General features: G+C 37.6%; 1 protein-coding gene across 1 annotated transcript; it reads left to right on the forward strand.

Moving 5' to 3' along the window:
- The first annotated feature begins 200 nt into the window (after positions 1 to 200).
- Positions 201 to 22,079, forward strand: LOC124163948. The gene is made up of 4 exons (XM_046541071.1): positions 201 to 374; positions 15,950 to 16,156; positions 16,818 to 16,980; positions 20,972 to 22,079. The coding sequence occupies exons 1-4, from the start codon at positions 293 to 295 to the stop codon at positions 21,213 to 21,215; spliced, it is 696 nt and encodes a 231-aa protein (XP_046397027.1). The 5' UTR covers positions 201 to 292; the 3' UTR covers positions 21,216 to 22,079.
- The last annotated feature ends 766 nt before the right edge of the window (positions 22,080 to 22,845 follow it).

Consider the following 22,845-nt stretch of genomic DNA (forward strand, 5'->3'; position numbering starts at 1 on the left):
ATTTTCTTTTTAACTTTCATTTGCAGTCAATTTGATTATAATGGATGAATTAATCACCGGGATGCAACACTTCAAGCTCGAATCTCTCTACTTTTCGCATGATCTTCAGAGGTGCGCTCTCTCCCCCTCCCTCACCCCCTCCCTTCACTCCAACCCCCTCCTCCCCCAGACAGTTCCACCTCCCCCCAAACCTATCCTCCGCGCCCGCCAAGGGACGGCCCTCCACAGTGTGCGCCCATCCTTTGGATCGTCTCCGGAGTGTTTTTGCGAACAGGGAATAGAATCGTCCCGAATGGCGCCGCTCGGCAAGAAGGAAGAGAAATTGGTCTCGTGGGAAGAGAAGAGGAAGGAGCTAGTCTCTCTTCGTGATCAAGGTGTGTACCATTGGCGTGTGAGGAGGAGCTGTGTGCGAACATTTCACTGCGTTCGTGGGATTTTATTCTCGGACCCCAATCACGAATCGCTCGTGGATCAGGGAGCGAAGTGGTTTCATTTGTGGCTGCATGTTTTCGTTGGACATTTCACCTGCCCCCTTAGATAAGAGCGTCCGTTTTCCGCAGAGTGCCCAAAGCCGCCTTGACCGCTACTGTCCGTATTCCGCACATTATCACTAACTTAACTTTCCTGACTGCGATCGTCCGAGCTTCGCATACTGCTGCTATGCCAACGACAAAAGGTTGTCTCTCGGGCCATAAGTAGGCATATACCTTAAGTAGGTTATTATGGTACCAATAGGGAGAAAACATCTTGATTTATTGTGAAAAAAGTTGTCGCTGTTCGAGGCATATAATAGACATTACTGGCCCTACCAAAATTAAGTTTCACTTTCAAGCATCATCGAAGTTATAATCATTGGAATAGCAATGCCACTAAATCACAACTTCGCTCTAAGTCGTTCACCTAGCATACATTGCACCTAACAGGAATATCCCACTCTCCAGCCCCCACACCCGTACGGAACAACTAGCTACAGGTCATTTGCATAATACGGACGCAAGGATTAGTGGACCTTTTGTCGACCATTTTTGACGGTCATGAAATGTGCGGAATAGGAATGCGACCCGTTTTCGGTGGTAGGCCATGCGTAACCTCTATAGGCTGTACGTTGAGCTGGATTTTCCGCAGGAAATACCTCTGCTGTCATGTTAGCATAAGATAGGGGATTAGGCTACTGATCGGAGGTTCCAGGGTTCAACTCTTTAGTGAAACCTTCAAACACTCTCAAACAAAAATCCGCGAAGTGCGGGTTGGACCTGGTAATGAAGCCGGCTCGTTTACCTCAAATGTTAGCCTGTTTATTCACTCAACTTTTGCTTAGTCTGGACGCGCTCTACCTTTACCTATCCGGCTCAATGTTCGGGTGGAATCACTGAGTAAGTGAGTGAGTCTAATGTGTTTCCAAGGCCAGTGACGCAGCTATAAACAGAGGTGAATAGGACAAAACCTATACAGATGAAGTAAAAGAGTGTTAAGGATTGCCTGCCTGTGTGTAACTCGATGCAGTCAGCTATGTCTCTGTTTGGGAACTCAAAGGGACCCTGGAGACGTCCATCAGAGTGAACCTCATCTCACATTTCGCCATTGTATTCACCCGCTCACTGTTAAGGAGCTCAAAGGGGCTACGAAGCGGGCAAATGATTTTACCCTCCACCTTAGTGTTGATCATTTTGATTATTAATTTATTTAAAAGTTTTAAAATAAAATAACGGTGCAGTTTGAAACATGGTTTAAATGAAAACAGAATTACTTGCAGTATGTTTTTTTATTTTTCAAAATTTTCGTCTCAAATACTTTTTTACATAATTAATAATTTTCAATATGTGCGCCCTTAAGGCCGTATCACACTAGCGACTGCGAGCGCCGCTGCGACCGCGATTTCGGCTGCGGCTGCGACTGCACCCCATCACACATTGCGGCCGACGCCACGATCGCGCATGCGCACGTATGAACGTTTCTGCTTGTGGCATGTTTGTTTACGAAAGCCCAAAGAATAGATGGAGAGCAGCAATTGTTGAAAATGTTCCTAAAATATGTTAAAACGTACTTCATTTTCATTCACCTGTGTACTCGGGTGCAACATCCAATATACTGGGCTTCCATCTTCACTTTAAAAATCCGAAATTATCTCAGCGTTATCTTATAACCTTCTTGAACTTCCCTCGCTACGGTAACCAAAACAAACAAACACGTCTGCCGCAAGCGCGCGAGATTGAAATGGAGCTCTCTGATTGGCTGCGACTGCGACTGCGACTCTGAAGAATAGCCGGTCGGCTATTCTTCGGAGTCGCAGTCGCAGCGTCGACTGCCTCGCTCTGATTGGTCGACGGGCCAGTCGCAGTCGCGGTCGCAGCCGCAGCGCCGGCCGCAGTCGCTAGTGTGATACGGCCTTTAGTCACTCGACAAGTGCTCAAACGATACTCAACCTCAGTCCAAACATTAGTTAACATCTTCGTTAATTGTTGTCATTGTTTCATTGATCATAAGTGGTTACGGTCGCGAATTTTTGCCTAAAACAACGCTTTTGATGTAGCCTCCCAAGAAAAATCACCTAAAAATTCTTACCATCTTTCTATGAATTACTGAAACCACTCCACACTTTCATTATATCCATGTATATTATTTATAGGTAGTATCATTTCCTGAAGGTTGTGGGACTTCGGTCCCCTCAAAATTTTTATATCCCCAAGAATTGCTGCATTGAAGTCGCAGCACGCCAAAATCTTCTTTAAGGGGTGGGGAAATACCTATCCCTAAAGAGGGCCGTACCTTAAGCCTTCAAAAGTCTTTTTGGGGCCTTGTCAATCGCGTGGTGAACTTACTCGTGGAGTAGCTATCGAAAATTTCATGGAACTTTGGGTTAAAATCTGTGCATTTTGAAATTAAATGGAAGATAAGGTAACAGCAGTCGGAAAAATTCCTGGTGGCCGGAAATTGCTCTAGTTCCCTTAATTCCTCTGTGTTCTAGTTTACTTTTCAAAGCAGCGTTGAATATTTATCAGTCCTACGGCTTGATATTATTTCTTGTTGGAGCTATCAATTATTGTTTTAAATTTTTTGAGCAATAATTTTTTAAACGCTACTTAAAATTTATTTTGATCCTCGTCCTATTTTTCGACTGCTGAGTTTTTCTAGAAAGAAGTACTTAGAAGTCTAAAATTAGTGTGACTGACGCCGATAGTCAATTATCGTCTTATTTTACCAATTAGTATGACCTTAATCAGGGGCGGATCCAGGATTTCTTTCTTGGGGGGGGCACAAGCAAGGCCGTATCCAAGATTTTGTTCGGGGGGGGGGGGGGGGGGGCAAAAGGATACCTCGTTATAAAAAACGAACGCAATGATGATGGGACCGTATCAAAAATCTTGCATATTTTTTAAGGGTCTGGGGGCGGGGGCACGTGCCCCGTGCCCACCCCCTAGATCAGCTTATGACCTAAATTTCACACTTTATATTTCGTCTTTCTTATTTTATCCAACAGGTTTCTTGCAAGCGAAATAAGTGATTTAAACCATTCAGAAGAAGAGCAACTCGCACGCAAGATCTTCCTTAAATCCAGAAAACGAACTTTCCAGTAAAATGGGACACAATTGTGTAGTGTTATTTTACAAACCGGTTGGTTGGACATGGCAAGGGAGTGATATAAAGTAGACCTCCTGTGTGTGAATTTCGTATTGCGTTCGACCTATTACTTTAGATACCTTGAGTGAATATACCGGTAGAGTGTTAGCTAGCCTAGAAAAGAGGCGAGAGCTAACTATGCCTCCAAGGCCAAGGATTTTGGACTCATAGGCGGATGCAAGAACTTGAATCTGCTCCAATTGATTGGATGCCATCGCAGTAATGAAGGGTGCTAGAAGCAAGGTTTTTCGCGTCATTAAAGGGCACGAAATAATAGGAAATAATAGTTTATACCTTTTCCATCGCAATGAATGATTATTGGATAAAGAGGAAAAGAAAAGAGTCGCATAGTAAAAATCTCTCTGCTCTTGCATTTTCCCCGTAAAAGAGAATTATACGTTGCAGGAATATTTCTCGGGTTTCCCACCGGGTGTTGTAGTTCCCAACGTTTCCATGACTAAGTCCGTCATCGTCATCAGGGGTTAATTAAGGGGTTAATTAACCCCTGATGACGATGACGGACTTAGTCATGGAATTAATTAACCCCTGATGACGATGACGGACTTAGTCATGGAAACGTTGGGAACTACAACCCGATACGACACCCGGTGGGAAACCCGAGAAATATTCCTGCAGAGCATACGCCGGGAAAAACTCAGATTCTACAGAGAATTATACGCTTTTTAGGTATCAATATCCTATATTGAGAGAGACAGATTATCTCTGTACTGTTTCTCTACCGCGTAGAGTTTCAAAATTATTTTTGGAACAGAAAATTTCAGCTAATAATGCCGATCATACGTGATTCCAATTTTCATCGATTCCTCTTTCATGTGCATGGAACCAGTGGCGGATAAATTAGGTTGAAACACACACATGATTAAATCGAAAATTTTAAAGGTTGACGAATTTAACGAATTGAAATACAAATTAGCTCTAAACTGAGGGCCTATTTTGCATTCTTTTGGTATGTTACAATCCAGTGGAAGATCTAGAGAGGGGCTACGTGGGGCTATTACTTACCAGTAACCCAGTCACCCTGGGGTATCCAAATTACACTAGATAGAATGGTAATTTTGTTCTGGTAGGTTACATCCCACTTAGCCTACCCTTGACCCTATCCTGGATCTGCCATTGCATGGAATGTTTTTCAAATAGGTCTAAAAATCGCCGACGTAATTATGGTCAGTACCAATTCCTTATTTCAAACGATGTGTTATTTAAGATTCAAGTTCTGTCTTAGGGACAATGTTTAAAAAAATTAGTACGCGGTATTTCTATTTCGGTATACATCTGTTTCACAAGCTGAAATAGGGGGTTCTAGAGTGTGATTACTATATATTATACTATTACCCTATCATCTACTTACTCTCCATGGCGGGGGATTGATATGATGGATTGCTCAGTGCTCACGCAAACAACTCTCAGTGCTCTCTTAACAATATGAGTAAAGCATTTAAGATCTTTAAGCATACTCCATCGACCTCTAAAAATGATTCAGGTTATACCTAGAGGAAATTCATGGGAGGAAATGAAAGTCTCAGCAATAATTTTTCACAGAAAGTATTTCTTATTATTTTGACAATATTTTCCGAAACATGTGGTGATCTGAGAATAAATTATATAGATAAATTTAAGTGTTTACCATAATGACCGCATTACTTATTTCTCGCGAAGAGGAAATTTTGGGATAAATCTCATATCACTGTCCTCGACTTGATACCAATTATTAGATTAGGGGCAATCCAATGGAGATTAAAAAATAATATCTTTGCTGTTATCTTTTTCAATTTTCTATTTGCCATCTCCGACATGTTTGATTTAATAGTTTACAAGTTGATTGGTGAATCGGAATCCAAATTTTCGTGCCGGTTGCGATGTTTAACGAGAAAACAGCTTTCTTACGTTGGCTGCGCTGAAATAGCTCATCTGACGACGTACGTGGTGCATTAAACCGTTATAACATTAGATGCAAATGAAAAATGGGAAGTGAAATCTAACAAATAGAATGTAATCAAAATTGAAGTAAATAGGTAATGGTTTGAGCAATTCAGCTTTAAAACCATGCAGAGTGTTTTAGGGCGCGAGTGATCTCTATTTGGCATCGTTGGAGGCCATATCTGCGCCAGCACATGGCTTGTGACCTAAAATTCTCTTCCGCCTTGGGATGAAGAAAGTCTCACGTTCTCTTTCTGGCCGAAGATTTTCACTCAGCCTTTTCATTCACTTCCAAGCATAGCTACACCCAAAGAGTCCGATCTCGTATTAATTAGCGTGGGAAATGTTTATTGTCCCCCTGGTTTTTAGCCAAATTTCGCCAACGTGAATAAAGCGATTTATTTTTGCCTATCTTCTCGAAAATTACATCAATCAGCTCGTTTCGAGCTGAAAAATTCGAAAATTAAATGTAAATACCGGCCATGATTTCGACACTGAACGTTATTTTCAAGGCAATTGTCAATTTTGACGGTGGAAATGACCTAGAATGTTGAAAAAATGGTCTGTATTAGAGTTGTATAATGTAAAAACCACATTTTTTTGTTTATATATTATCAAGGACAATACATGATATTTTATATTTCAAATAAGTACATATGAAATTTAAAAAATCAAGGAATATGGATTGTACTAGTAGATGGATAGGAAGTACTACGATATCTCCAAGCGGCGGACGATACCTTGAACGCTAAATATTTTCTTCATATCGGCGATGGGGGACTTAGCCCGTGATGATTCCCCCTAATTTGGTCAATTCGCGACCAACTGCAATCATATTGATTACTGCATTAATTCATATTGATTACATTACTGCAATGATATGGATAATATGGTATGGATATGAGGAAGAGAAATGCGTGATATATGACTATCAAAATATTCCAAGTTGGAATTCTGCGCTCTAATTGTAATTTTACGTTTTAAGATTTCATTCAATCAAATAATTTATTTATAAAATTTATTTCATTTTTCTTATATAAGTATGTTTATTAGTATAAAAATTATTGATAAATAAACATAAGTAGCAATTAAATAAATAAATTTAGCTTTTATTGCCACGGCAGTAAATAGGCGTGAATATGGAAGTGGAAAGTAGCCCATGCCGGGATAGTCTGGTAGACAGCCAACTCTTGGCCCTTGTGACGGTTGAGGCTCCGACCTTCAGCGAAGTCCAAAAGTCTCCTTTTGGCAAGGGCAGTGTATTGTCATCAATGTCTTTCTGTAAAATTAAGAGCTATAAAGGAGGAGATGGAGTTCTACATGTGAATTTATACCTGCTATATCAATATGTATCATGCCTGAGTCTCTTGACAAAGACCTAAAAGATAGAAATTACAAGAATGTGAGAGAGCATTAATTAACACACTGCCAACAGGAAATATATGTTCCACACCAGAAAATGTGAATACTATTTGGTTTTGATCCGTACCAATATAAAAAAATGGTAGTCAAAGGAAAATGAGGAATTATTATGTAGCCACCTTATAGCGTTGCAATTCCTTTGGCTGAATTCAATGGGTATTTGTTTGGTTTGGCTATGTGGAGGAGGCAATTGATATCTCAAATCATTAGCGCGAAAGAGAAATGGAGAGAGTTGTGTAGAAACACTCGTAGGTTTTTTCCCTTCTCGTTTATTGAAAATTTTAGTGCCACAGGAAAGATATGTGGATTTGTGAGAAGACATTTTCGTTTTCATGTACGTATTTTACTCCCAATTTAAATTCCATAAATAACAACAAAAATATTTTATTTCATAATCTTTAACGGAATTAATAGAGAAAGATTCAGATGAGTAGTTTTTTAAGGGTGAATCTTCATGAAAGTAAAGAAATAAAATCAAGAATTCTCGACCTCTGCGGAGAAAATATGATGAAAGTATCATGATTTGGCGAAAAACATTTTTTGACTGCCAGATGGACTAGATCAAATTATAATAACTTGATTGAATTATTCGACTTTTAATAACCTGTTCTTCTTCACTAATATTCAAATATCAAAAGTATTTAAATTTTTATTAAACGTGAAGAAAATGGTCAGAAGTTACATAATGAGAAACCATTACCATATTATTTTGTCATAATATTTTCAAATGTTGACCACAACGGCATGTGAAAAAAGGTCGTGATGGACTTGGAAAACCGCTTTCATGACATGCTATCTGCCTTTCTTGTCTTCCAATGCATGCCTTTCATTAAAGGTTACTGCAAACGATAGCATACGAGAACGACAAATTCCACCTTCCAAGTTTTCCATTGTCTCGAATATGTTTTGTCGTGGACCATCGCCACATTCCGCGGTCCTGTATAATTTTATATTTACAAGCGAGCATTGGCCAACGTTTTGGCGAATCAATGGCGCAAGATACCCTCCAATTCTTCCGCGCCCGTCTCGGAGCGACCCCTTTAACACGTTCGCCAAAAAATCTCGCCAAGAAAGAGAGACGAGAAACGCCGGAAGGATTCAGGCGCTCATTGTCTTCATCAAAGAAATTTACCTCACCACTGAAAATTAGGCCCTAGATCACTGAAAGCCATCAATTTAGTCTAGTCTTCGGAGCATTAACATCTTAAGATGGCGTATATTTTGGCGTGATAGATTGAATTAAATAAAAGCGACTCTTGACAAGCCGGATAATTCGTTGCTTATAGTTGGATATCGATTTTTCCTTAGTTTATAATAGGCACAAGACGTTTTGTTATTAAAAAGCTTATATTACCAGTAATCACTTCTGTTAGTTTCGATTAATTTATTATAAAGTATAAAGATATGCGCGCGGAACATATGAAAACATCTTTCGACATTGACAGTATCTGAGGACTCGAATTCGGGAATTATTCTGGCCTCATAGACAATTTTTTTGGGTAGCACACTTCGCTTTCTCCTGTTTGCATTTTGGTCACATCAATATCAGTTGCTTATTCGACTCTGGGACGAAAACTTGTCGTGGAATTGCTCTTATGAGCTTTCAGTTTGTCAATAATTCGTTGCTACTCACTGGTCGGGCTAAGACTCTGAAAGGATGGTGCACAATGTTGTTGAGAAAATTGTGGCAACCTTAAAAGACTCGGTGATCCTTTCTTCCTCCTAAACTTCTCATCATTCCCGCCCTGCCCATCCTTGTGCGGATAGACAAGGTGGTGTGAAGAAAAATAGGATAAGAAAGGGAAATGTGAATAACCATGCGCTTGAGAAAATGGCCTTAAGATACAAAATGAGAAACCATTACCATAGTATTTTTCATATTTTTTCCAATGTTGTACTACAAGGGCATGAAAAAAGCTGGAAAATTGTCATGCCAGAATTGAAATTTTTTAAATTCCAAACGGTACATTTTTCCATGTGCTCCTCGCGCCTCTTTATTCTTTGCGACATTATAAGCTATTCGAAACAAACAAGTGAATATTGGCAATAAAAGTTTTTTTTAATGACAAAACGTCTTGTTCCTATCATATACATAGGAAAAATCGATATCCCACCCTAACCGAAGAGATATCCAGCTAGTTAAGATTTAAGATATGAAGTGATACTACTTTGCACTTTTCCACATGAAACCTTATTTCACATGAGTCAACATGTTTCACTGAACTGCAGCATTATCAAGATAAAATTGGAGTCTTGATAATGCTGCTGTTCAGTGAACAATCTTGACTCGTGTGAAATGAAGTTTTATGAGGAAAAGTGCAAAGTAGTATCACTTCATATCTTATAATGGATCTCCTAAAAGTATCTGCTTCCAGTGGCGGATACATATGGGGGGCGGCAGGGGCGGGCCCCCCCTCCCCCTTGCGGGGCCGCCGGCATTGCTGAATATTGCAGAACCAAAATTGTTACTTTTTTATATCGTAAGATGGCATTGTCTTGTGTATGTGTGTAGTCAATTTAAATAAAACTTTCTTATACTTTGCATGTGGCTTGATTATTTTTTCATCAAGATAAATGTAAATGTAGCTCAAGATATTTTATGCCTTGCGTTTTGCGTTTGCGTTTCTAGCCCTTGAGTTTTTTCTGTATCCGCTACTGTCTGCTTCTTCCATTAGATTTATGCTATGATTTGATATGCATGTGATAAGACGTAGCAATTATGTGGGAATGTAATGGAGGGAAAATTTTAGGTAAAACTCTTCCAAGGAAGACCAAGATATTAGCACTAGGGGCAGATGAAGAAGGACACAAGAAAGAAGGACTCTGAGGATAGGAGGAACTAGCTTAGGAAAGGGAGAAGTGGAGGGCTAAAGTATACTAAACTTAGGACTGTATTAATATAATACCCCATTAATATATAAAAACACATCCTTGGCAGTCCGGACAGAAGCGAGAAACTTAATACTGAGATATTGTGGAGATTTTTTAGATGTCTTTCTTCGGCTTTCATAATCCTTATAGAATCACCGCGTGCCACTTCAGGCCCGTGTATAATAGGTGCAACACCCTTGGTCTATTTTACAAGGCTGGCTTTTGCGGTCAAACGTCGAGGTTGGCTAGACAAATCTAGTCAGGTCCAACGTTGAGTTAAGCTCGACATCAGAAGGCGCTGTGATTATACAAGGGCAATGTTTCAAGAGGTATGACAATTGAAAACATTCAAAAAATAAGCTATTTGAATGAAAATGCATAATGTTATCACCAGTGGACTTTTACTTTAAACAATAAAATAAGAAAATTTTAAAATTCAACAATTAATCCTGTCAATTGCTTATTTTTTCCTAAAACTTAATTTGGATCAGACTTCTTGAATAATAAAAATTGGACCGTGAAGGGCTAAAATCATCGGATATAACTGACTGGCTGACACGTATCTACCCTGACTTCGATTGAAAAAACATAAGATGAGATCGAAATGATGACCAAGTATGACATTTCATGGTACTTAAGACAACGCGTATCTCCAGGTTGGCCCGTCATTTTTCATGTATACAATGAACTTCAAAAATAACAGGCCGACTATGAGACTTTAATAACTGAGTTGGCTTTGGGTCATCAAGTGAAAGTAGCTCAAAAAAGATGAGGATAACTTCAAATGCAAGAATTATTTCTATAGTATCTGATTATGATATCTTTAAGAATTGGAATCAAAGTGTAGAATATTTTACCCTACACGCAAATACAATTACATTGGATTAATTTGATACTTTAAATAAAAATTTTAATGGAAAATTGGACAATTTAATAAGCTAAGTAATATTTAATTTTAAGAACTTTCAGTTTAGAAATATTTTAGAGTTTAATAATAGGTTTAATTTGATACTATGTATATTTTTTAAGAAAATTTGACATTAAATAAGTTTAGAAATATTTAATTTTAATGAAATCCAGTTAAGAAATAAATTTTTTGGAAAAACATTTTTTGAAAATTACATTATTAGAAAAACTGCATTAGAAATTTTGATATGGAACCACTATAAAATGTCTGAGTTGCCAATGAATGGGAGTGCCAGGTTTGGGATCATTTGAGAAAATAACGATTGAAAAATTACCAGCTCTGATTTTAAACACAGCCAAACGTTAATTTTAGACTTGATGAGGACTAAATCTATTACGTAAGAGTCGGTGGAGAGCGGAGCAGGGGTAGACTGGTATCCTTCTTGTGCGAAGTCGCTCCCCCATCCATTAGGAGGAGTCTGGGGCGGTGAACGAAACCTACGGTGGTGTGGTAACTGACGTCAATGCGATATAGGTCTTTTATTCTCACCACGTGGCAGAATAAAAGAAGAATGCGTAGAGGAGTTGGAACGGAAGGCCATGGAGTCATTGAACGAGATCGAAAAAAATCTTTTGGTGGAAAGATTATTTTTAACCACGACTGTTTTGAGCTGTCGAGTCTGGTTTTGGTTCAAATCGGCTCTGGTGTTATTTAGGTATTCAGCCATAAAACTACTTTTTGCATCAACTTGCGCGAATTTATTTGAATATTTTAGTGATTGACCTGGAATAAAATTCTCTTGTTGTCGAAAAAGTACTGTTGACATGCTTCTCTTCGCAGAGAAAAGGAATTAAACCACGACTTTAGATAAAATCGGCGATTTCAGAACCATATAGAATCTTCAAGTACGAATGAAACCCTGCCTTTAGTTTCTATTGAACTCGTCAACAATCCCAAGTAACTGGTAGGATTGCAAAAACCTAATACCTGTCCCAATTTAATAAGCTTATAAATATTAATTTTAAGAAATTTCACTTTAGAAATAAATTTATTAGGAAAAAAATATTTTTTGAAAATTACGTTACTAGAAAAACCGCATTGAGCTAGTAAGTTATATGTTAGCAACTGCAGTAATTTATCATATTAACTTACTTTGAGAGATTCAATCAATTCAATCAATTCAATTCAATCGTAAAGAAGGCGTAATTAAGAACTCGAGTGAGCGAAAAAGAGTGACTGCTATTTCGGTAAAAATTAAATTTCCAATTGAGAACCAATACTTGAATTTGATAAGTTGCTTATCTATCTGTATTCTATTACTGAGCAACCGTTTGGAATTATCTGCGTAGCGATAAATTTTATTATAACTATAGAAATTTTAATTATCAAATGAGAACTTCATGTGATGGATAAGCACGATAAAATCCTTGGTAAATTCAACTGCCATAAAATACTGGCGGATTCTTAAAGCATGTCTTGTTTTTGAAATATATCACATTATAATTTAAAAATTTCTCCGTGTCACTTCGCCGGCCACAAACGTAATAAATTGGATTGTCGTCATACATTAATCGGTTTCAGTATCTTTAGAATAAATTCTGAAATGCTGACAGTGAAGACTATTTAACGTTAAAACGGTAGTCAAAATACAGTGTCAATCATCGTAGATAACTTGAATTCGCTAATTTTAAATTTTCTTTATGCATACTTTTGTTCAAAACAATAAAATATTACCTGGTTAAGGTTTACTATTAATATGCTAATGTAAACGGACCTTTATAAACTCGGAGGAATGGGCGAATATACGGTAATGTTCATGCTATGAAATAGGTAATATTTTTTCGAAACCTGTTGCACCATCAAAGTTTTAGGCTGAACCATTACCAAATAGAAAATGGTTAATAAACTGACGTGACGTGAAAAACAATCCATGCCAATATCAAAATGTATGTGTGTGGTATCAAGGAAAGTCTGACGAACTCATCGTTTTTCCGTAGAGAATTTGTGCTCTACGGGACGTCAATTTCATTTTCCTTTGTCTCGTATTCTCTTTCTTGGCCGATTGCCTCTTGAAGCAGGCAGGAAAGGGAAAAATTGGCACAAGCTGTAGCTTTGTATTCAGCACAAATGATGTGGAGAGAACTTTTAATGAGTAACGTGTCGACATCAAGACGCGTGCTATTATTCTTTTGCGGATGTTCTCAGTTTGAAGGGAGGAAATGGATTTATATTAGATATACGGATTCTAAATATCGAGTAAAACTTTTAAATAGGTACCTTATATAACTGATTTAACCCAACACAAACAAGTCACATAATCGGTCGAAGAAGTTAATTGCAGAGCAATGCACACAAATAGTGAATAGATAAGGAAAGGGAGTCGAGTTACCGACGGCGGTTACTTTATCGGTAATTTCTGCTTCTTTATAATCTCAACTTTTTGAAAACGTAGTTTAAGTTATTTTCTAAATATTTATCTAATTATTTATACTCTTGGAAATTGTTAAAATTTTCACATTGTAAGGCAACTTGTGGAGAAGAAGGGTATTTATACATTTTTTCGTTCATCGATGTACGAATCCAGGAAAATATATAAAAAAAATAACCGATATCCTTTCGTAATTAATCTACTAAAAATTTCTGTTCGATCGATTTAATAGTAATAATTACCATTATAATTCAATTGCATTGCACCTAAATTCACTGTAATTGAATGTTACTGCCTAATTAATTAAATAATTGTATTTTCGCATGATTTTTATTGAGCCTGAGAGGTAACGAAGCGTGGGAGGTACGAATTCGAGATCGAAATCGTACTTCCCGCGATTCACGAATTTGATCTCGTCGAAAATGTCATCTTCGAGGCCAGGTTGGTGGAAAGGAGTATTATGAAGGACCAGAAAGGTGTTTTGTGGAACTTTATTCTCCAGAAGATATTTATTCACCGCAGGCTAAAAAATCTGAAAAAAACTTGAATTTTCTGAAATTGAAAAAAAAAAAATTAAAAATTTTCGAAAATGTCAATGCTGTATTTATTTAGTGCAATTAGTAAGTTCCAAATCTTAGCCAGTGGCGCCGACTCCATGGGGCCTGAAGGGGCCCGAGCCCCCTCAAAAATTCGTTATTAGTGTGAGGAAAAAATGTGTCAGGCTTTTCGATTTTCCCCGGAGTGTACAAATATATAGATTCGAGTTATCAAGGTTCTAATGTTGATCATCATCATCATCACTGGTCAACAATCCTAGGATTGGTTTGACGCAGCTCTCCACTCACAATCAGTTCTCCTATCAGCTAATCTTTTCACTCCTACGTATTTCTTCTCCTTCACATCTCTCTTTACTTGTTCCATATATTTTGTTTGGGGTCTTCCTTTTCCATTCTTGCCTTCCACTTGTCTTTCGACGATTGTCTTCATCAGGCCATCATGTCTCAAGATGTAGCCTATAAGGTTGTCCCGTCTTCTTATTAAGGTTTTCATGAGGCTTCTCTTCTCTCCTACCCTTCTTAGGACTTCCTCGTTACTAACTCGGTCGATCCATTTGATTTTCATCATTCTTCTGTAGCACCACATTTCAAAGGCCTCTATCCTTGCTTTCTCCGCGGCGGTCATTGTCCATGCCTCACTTCCGTATGGGAGCATACTCCAGATGTAGGTTCTTATAAATTGCTTCTTTACTTCCATATTTAAGTTTCCCGCTGTAAGCAGGTCTCTCTTTTGGTGGAATGCTCTCTTCGCCTGGGCTGTTCTGCTGATAATTTCTTTCTTGCTTCTCCCGTCACTAGTTATCTTGCTTCCCAAATAACAGAATTCATCCACCTCTATCAGTTTTTGCCTCCCTATTTTAATGTTGGTCTTGACTTCTTCTCTTCTGCTGCATACTAAGATCTTGGCTTTCTTCGTGCTTATTTTCAGTTGATATCTACTCATTACCCTACCCATATTAACCAGAATATTTTTCAAATCCTTCTCTGTTTCTGCTATAGCGGCTATGTCATCGGCAAATCTTAGCATGCTAATTTTTTCTCCATGGATATTCACTCCCAATTCCTTTTCTTTGATTTCATTAGTGGCTTTTTCAATGTAAACGTTGAAAATTACGGGTGACAATGTACAGCCTTGTCGCACTCCTTTCTTAATTCTTGCTTCTTCACAGCTGGGCCCTGATTTTATCACGGCTACTTGGTTTTTGTATCAACTGCGGATGATTCTTCTGTCATTATAAAGAACCCCAATTTCCTTTAGGATTCCAAGCATTGTCACTTTTGATCACATGACTCTTCTAAAATGCTTAAAAAAATTAAAACTCACTACTTAGAAAATTTCCGCGGGCAAGATCCCCGGTTTGGGCCCCCCAATATTTTTTGGAAGTCGGCACAACTGATCTTAGCACAGTGTCCAACCAAAGTGATGTGATATACAAAACTATTTGAATGAATGTGTAACATTATAAGCAACATCAAGCCAAATCTCACGATATCATACCAAGGGGTTATTAAAAAATCGCCAAAATCACCTCACGTAATTAATGGACGCCCCCTTTCTTTACCTCTATCGCCAACATTCTTTTCTCACCACTTTTATTTTTCCTAACTTCTCAACTCCCTGATAATACGGCATCAAGCAATACACTTTGATGTTTTAGTTGCCTATAGAGTAAGGGGCGACTTCCAAGTGAATTTTATACCAGCAGATACTCACTTTGAAGCGTAATGCTTGTCTGCCTATGATACGGGGAAATGAAATTGATGTCAATTAAACAGTCCGTGAAAATGAGGACATGTAGCAACTCAGCTCAAATTTAGTTGAAATATTCCTCCAGTTATTTTTCATTGCTAAATATATATTCAGATTGTATTCTTACAAGATGCTGGTATATAACGTTGAGGCACCTATGTGACAAAAATTGGGTTTCTAAAGTCAGAATTTGGCTGAATGAGGTCCTTAAAGTAAAGCTTTTCCTGTATTTAACTCCATCTAAGATCCAGAATTCAATTTGTTTATGCTAATAAAATCATACTTTATTCTAATAAAGAATTTAAAAATGATACAAAGAATTGGTTTAACAAATCAATGGCAAAAATATTTTTTCCTACCTTATTATAGACCAAATAAAACACATTTTCATTCATCTAGTTGTAAGTATCTAAGTAAGTTTAAAAATGCTTCATTCACTCTTGTTTTATTCTTTACAGAAAAATGGCAGGATATTTTGCATGTGTACAAGCATTCCGAAGATAGCTGTGGGAGAGAGAGATGGGACTGTGGGTTGTTATGGCTAAGGCCGTCTGTGCGCTCATTGCAGTTTGTAGGGGAACAAATTCGTCAGTATGAGCTGACAAAGCTTCTTTCTATTGGCTGTGGATCTGGTTTGCTCGAATGGCTAATTCACTGCTGCACAGGTAAATTTTGACATTTTTTTGCTATTTACTCTTGTTTATAATATTCCAGTGCTTGGAAAATGAAATCTTAAGCCTGGAAATTTTAGTGTGCCAAACACCACTGAAATGATGTTGTCTTATGAGTTTTTGACTCACAGTATGGGCGAGAGAGTATCCATAGCTGTACAAATAAAAACTAATGATTAATTTTCAATGTACCTATAGTCTTTAATATGAATGTTTCTTCCCTCTATTATTTAGGACAGGCATAATATTCACCTACATAAAGTAATATTTAAGCACAAAAGTTTCTATTTACATTGATTGAGTCAAGTTGAAAAAAGGTGCATTTACATATGAACTAAAATCTCAAAAAAGAAAATTCATTTTGATATTGCTCTCATTTGATAAGTCACTTATTTTATGCAAGAAATAATCATCATTGGCATTCAAATATTAAAATTAAATAGTTTAATTAAATATATATATGTATATATTCATAGTATGTACGTATTACACATTCTGATATAATAAGTTTCATATGATGAGAAGTTTTCATTGGTGGTTAGATTATTATTTCATTAAAGAATCATTATTTTCATCAAATAATAAAAAAATACAGACCATCCTCATTTCCATATCTTGGTTAATAAATTCTTTTCCTTCTATCTATTGTGAGCAGGTATTCATGTTGAGGGTCTGGAGGTCGATGAATTATGGTGGAATTCTCGCCACGCCCCACCATGCTTTCTCCCTGAAAACCAGAGACATTTTTTGGGACCTGATGAAAACTTTGAAGGGGCCATACCTAAAGATGTTGCTCTTCTTTTCTGCTATTTCAACAAGTGAGTTCATTCAAATTTAGCTTCTAATTTGCAAATATATAATATATTTACGTTCATCTAACCAACATTTGATCTTGGGTTGAAATTAGTCATAGGTCCTATCTAAATGGGTGACTCTGAATGGTCATATTGATGAATGTGACCAAGATGGGGTCTTTCCAGTGCTGTCATTGGGAAAAAAGTTTAGGCATTACTCACCAAAATTTGCCAACAGCTGAACATGTATAATACATTCAGCTGAGATTGAAATGTCAAACTCCAACTCTTACATTAGTTCCAAGTTGTGCCACGAAATAACTCTGAACAAGTAAATAATCATTTCCAATTTTTCTCACTAACATACATTGGAAAATTTACAGTTGGGCTATTTTTTACAGATTTAAAAAGGTAGTTTAACTGGTATGCTTATAACGAGTTTGGATTTTAGGGATGTGCCGTACCTGCCCAGCTACAGCACTGGGTCTTTCTCATGTGGACGATTGTTCACATTAGCTCCTCCCCCCCTTTGTTTATACTGTTATCATCAGTCTCTCTGTTCATGCTCATCACCTTGCTCCCAATGTATCATTGAGGAGGGAAAACCCGATAATGCTGGTGGCAAGTCTTGTACTTTTTTGTACTCTTGGTACTTATATTCTAACAATCAAAAGGTGAACTACCTATTAAGAATTTTACAAAGCTACCAAACTTCCAGCATTTACAGACAATATCCAACGTCCAATTTCTGGATATGCTTTATTTTACTACTCTGAGCCAAATAATGATTTATATTTATTTACATAAATTTCTTTACTGTTTTCCTACTGCTTGACTGTTTAGCTTAAGGTTGGAAGGCGATACTTGGAGGAACTTGTTGACAGGAAACATAATGAAGAGACACTTTTGTATGTTCCACAAGAGTTTTTAATACCGACCCAGGTTTTGACCATACACTACGTCATTATCAAGGTGAATATACAAAAATTTTTCGAGCTTATATATACCTTAGGGAGAGGGGGGTTAAGACTGGGAGGAGGTGGTGATGGTGGGAGGGGAAAGCTAACGAGGAATAGTTTCCTCAAGGTCAGTGGGTTTACTTGCCGAGTCCAGCAGAACTGATAATAAAGGGGAGGAGTGGGAGGGGTACAAAAGGTCGTTCACCACCCGTACATTTTTGTTGCGACATGCTCTTAAAATTTCTAACTGCTCAAGAAAATCCAACTTTTTACCATTACAAAGATTGTGGAGAACCTTGACATTGAAATCACTGCTATGGTTGCAGTCTAACAAATGTTTAGCAAAATTAGAGGTTGAATCGCCTCTTACCCAACACTTCATATGTTCATTTGCCCTAGTTTTTATGGCACGTCCGGTCTGACCAATATACACAGAATTACAATCAGGCACATTGCAATACAATTTATACACACCGCTTTGGTCCTTGTGAATAAATTTGGGTTTTGAATTAAATAAAAAATTGCCAACAGTTGTCATATTATAAAATGATAATCTTACTTTATCTTTTGGGAACATACCAGTCACCCGATAAGATAGGGGGCCAAGGAATGGTATTTTCCCCCAAGATGTTACAGGTCTGTCACTATTAGGAGATGTTGAGGGCAAAGTTGTGACGGTCTTCATTGCGTGCTTTTTAAGTTTCCTATTAAGGATTTTGTCAATTGTAAAAGATTTATACCCGTTTTGAACAGCAATTAACTTTATAGTGGATAGTTCTTTTTTTAAATTTTCATTTGACATGGGAATGGCGACCAAGCGGTGTATTAAAGAGTGAAATGCTGACATTTTATGTGTGTGATGATGGCACGAATCGTTGGGTATGACAACATCACTGTAAGTTGGCTTCCTAAAAATTGAAAATTCATGTGTACCGGAGTTATATATAAATATGTGGCCGATCGAGGCGAACGAACAAAAATTGTACTACTAAAACATAGACACACGTAAAAAAAGGGGACACTCACAAATAAACGTTCAGACGTTTCAGCGGATTGATCCGCTATCCTCTATGCTGAAGGTGAACTGCTGCAGGCAGGGTAAGTTCCTCCAGTCGCCCTCCTTGGTGAGGTAGTGGGGGTGGAAGGTATATATAAGCTCGAAAAATTTTTGTATATTCACCTTGATAATGACGTAGTGTACGGTCGAAACCTGGGTCGGTATTAAAAACTCTTGTGGAACATACAAAAGTGTCTCTTCATTATGTATCCTGCTTGACTGTTTGTTTGATACTACTCAACCAAAAACAATGATGCTGTGTTGTCCATCCAATGTCTTTCCTCATGCATTAGAGGCTTGTGTGCAGCCAGCATATCACTGCCATGTCCTTAACTTCTCATCAGTCAATTCATTTACCAATTTCTCATACTTATAAACAAGAACAATTCCAAAGATCCAAATATTTCTCTGAATAACTGATGACTAAGGCAGTCATTAATGAGAATGATTTAGCCCTTCACATGATTAAATGCTCGAGGTTGAACACAGTAACATTTCAATAACAGGTATTGTTCACAGTATTGTTCTAAGGAGAATTCTCCATTTCAGTGCATACATTAATTTCCATAGCACTTTGGTGGTATGCATTACATCTCAGTTATAATGCGCCTGAGGACTGATATATGCGGAAAAGTATCTTTAAGATAGTCATTGATTATTTTTAAACAATTTTCCTTAAGCTGGTGAAATGAAAACTTTCATTTTATACCCACCATTAAGATGACAATCTTTCCAATTTTCCCAGAAATCATGGAGGGGGTGGGCACCTTCCCACCCCCTACTTAATGTCACTTATTTTTAATTACTGAAAGTGTTTCATGTAGACATCATTTAAAAAAATTACCGGCTACTTCATGTTTCACTGCAACAAAGGGTAAGAAAAAAAGCAAATGCAAAAACAAGCAAGAGATATGTAGTCTGATGATGTTATATCTGGACAATATGGAGGATGATTGAACTTCTCCTACCTGAACTGCTGAATAAAGTTTTGGTTTTGAGGACATGAGTGTGCATTTTGGCAAATCAGTAGGTAACAAAACTTGGAATAATCTTCATGGTATGAGATGATATCATGCAAAAGAGATTTTGAAATTTCAGGAAATCGTAATTATGAAACATAAAATACACCAAAGATAGGTTTTCAGCAATTTTTTCATCTACCATCCTTCCAAGATCATCATTGACAACAAAAGGTTGACCATCAACCAGACATGCCCCATTGTGGACATATGTTTATCCTTCATTATACTTCTAAGTTCTAACCCACTTCCCCATTGTTCAATTATTCGTAGCATTTTCACTGTAAGCTTCTTCAATCTGACAATGAATTTTCCCAGCTTTGTGTTCACATTCAAAAATCAAATCACAGCATGAATGTTACATTCAGTGGAATTTTGCAGTCTTTTAAGAATTTTTTTGAACACTTAAAATGCACTCAGGAAGGAAAATGAATCAGAAAAAGCAGCCCAAATGGCATCAACTGTAGCCAACTCTCTAAGGAGACCAATGCAAATGTGCAGAGTACCAACAAAACTGCTGCAAGCACTCAAACAAAATGTTACTTACTTTCTGGATATGCCTCCTCCTGGTACTCCATGGTTCCTTGAGGGGCTTAAGGGATGAAAAATGCATGTGGCGCACTCTGCAATGTATTCGTGCGCACTAACTGTACTGTATGTCTTCTGCGACTGTGATGGTGCAATTAAAGATGCGTGTGCAAGTACATATCTGCAATTATCTTATTTCTGCGATGAAAACTTTGCCCGAATCATCCATATTTCAACATAAACAAATCACTGTATTAGTAATTTCAGATAAATCTAATTTTTTAGAGTAGCATTTTTTTTAAGAAATTGTGATCATATCTGAGTATACACATTTAGAGTTAATGTTACTCATCTTGTATTTTAGACCATATCTATAGGTATGACTATAAAACCTATGGATTTTAGATAAGGGATGAATTTATGGCTTACTTGGTGACTTTTTCTCATTCCAGTGAACCAGCTTTCCATCAGTATATGGATCGGTATTTAGGTAACTGCCTGATAGTAATCGGACCAGCTGCATTTGGTGATAGATTTCCTCCCAAGGAGCTTATTGAGGGAAACCCTGGGCAAATTGCAGAGGGTGGAAGACATTGCAATCCAAGGCCTTTCAGTGTAAAGGAACCATGGATACTCTCAGCAGCTCACAATGTTTCAACATCCCCTGGAGACTACATAGCAGTTTATACTCGGTGACCATAAACTTTTTGTAAGATTAGGTATCAATTGTGCCTACGTGATTAGAATTTTTTTCTATACATATCATGATTTCAATTTATTGTTGTGTCGGTGAAAAAATCTTATGAAAATTTTTATCTCCCTGAATGTCATTTTGTCTCATTGAAGGCTACACTGTTGGGATGGAAAAAAATTATGTATGTACAGTTTTATAAGGATGAGTGATCCTAGCCCTAACAAATATGAGGGGTACTCAAAACATAACCAGATGGAAATCACGTGTCAATTTACATTCAAAGAGATTTTTGACCTCTTCGATTTTTGAAACGGCTGATATTCAAGAACATCGTGCAGAATTGAAATTTTGTTCTCTACTTGGTAAAATTGAGTCGGACATGGTTGATATGTTGTCTACAGCTTATGAAGAACACGCTTTAAAAATAACTCAGGTGCACGAGTGTTATTCGCAATTCAAACGTGGCAACATGCCGATCGAAGACATTCAATGCCCAGACCTGCCTTCCAGGTCCAGTGGAAATGAAAAGTGGAATAAAACTCTTACCCTTGTGTATGAGGATGAGAGGCATACTATTGACAGACTCGCTGAACAATCTGGTCATTCATGGAGTTCATTACAGTGAATTACAGCTGAAGATTAGCAATTCAGACGAATTGCGGCGAAATTCATCCCCCTCTTGTTGCCTCCTGATCAGCAGTGGCATGTGTTGCTGATTGCCGCATTGACTTGAGTTTATGGTAAAAAATTGCATGATACTGCTTCCTCACCCACCCTACTCACCAGATCCTGCACCTATTGAGTTCCTTTTGTTCAACCAAATAAAAATGGTGGTGAAAGGGAAATGTTTTGGTCATATTACGGAAGTTAAAGGAAAATCAAAGGCGTCACTGCAAGGCATTAGAAACAATGAGTACCAGTGGTGCAGCAAGGGGGGAGTTTTGGGGGATAAAACCCCCCCAAGAGCTCAGAGAAATTTTTAAGTTTAATCCATTTTACTTAATTGGATTGACATTACTGATAGAATAGTGTAGGGATTAATAAAATATCCCTCAGAAAGCCGTAAAACTGACCATTTTGAACCATTTATCTTAAAATTCCACAATTTACTAATATCGCACCTACCGCTTATCCTGGTGGGTATTCCATACCCCCCACACACCCCAGTGTTAGTTGCACCTTAACCCCCCCCCAGCCTTAATTCCTAGCTGTGCCCCTGATGAGTACCAAAGGTATTTCGCCATTTTAACCATTGTATCATTGTAAACGAAGAGTACTTCGAAGGCGACTAACGTTTGTAAGACAAAAAATTAAATTTTTAATTAAAAAAAAATTGTGTCCAGGTTATTTTTGGATCCCCCCTCGTACGAGGCATCTATATTTTTTTTTTTAGATATTCTCATTTTACATATCTGTATTTTTCTGCTACTGGTTTTATCTGTGGATACTAGGCATTGTATTCCACTGAATTCTAGCACAAACAAAACCTGAATTTATGGTGACCACTATCCATTTGCTGAAAAGTGGGAATCACAGAGACTGCTGTGCGGCATAGAAAATTCAGAGCTGGGTGTGGGAACAATCATGTTCATCCAGAGAAATGTTATGGTTGACAAGTGTGTTTGCAAATAG

Source organism: Ischnura elegans, chromosome 8, assembly GCF_921293095.1.
Source record: "Ischnura elegans chromosome 8, ioIscEleg1.1, whole genome shotgun sequence".
In the NCBI taxonomy this organism is placed as follows: domain Eukaryota; kingdom Metazoa; phylum Arthropoda; class Insecta; order Odonata; family Coenagrionidae; genus Ischnura; species Ischnura elegans.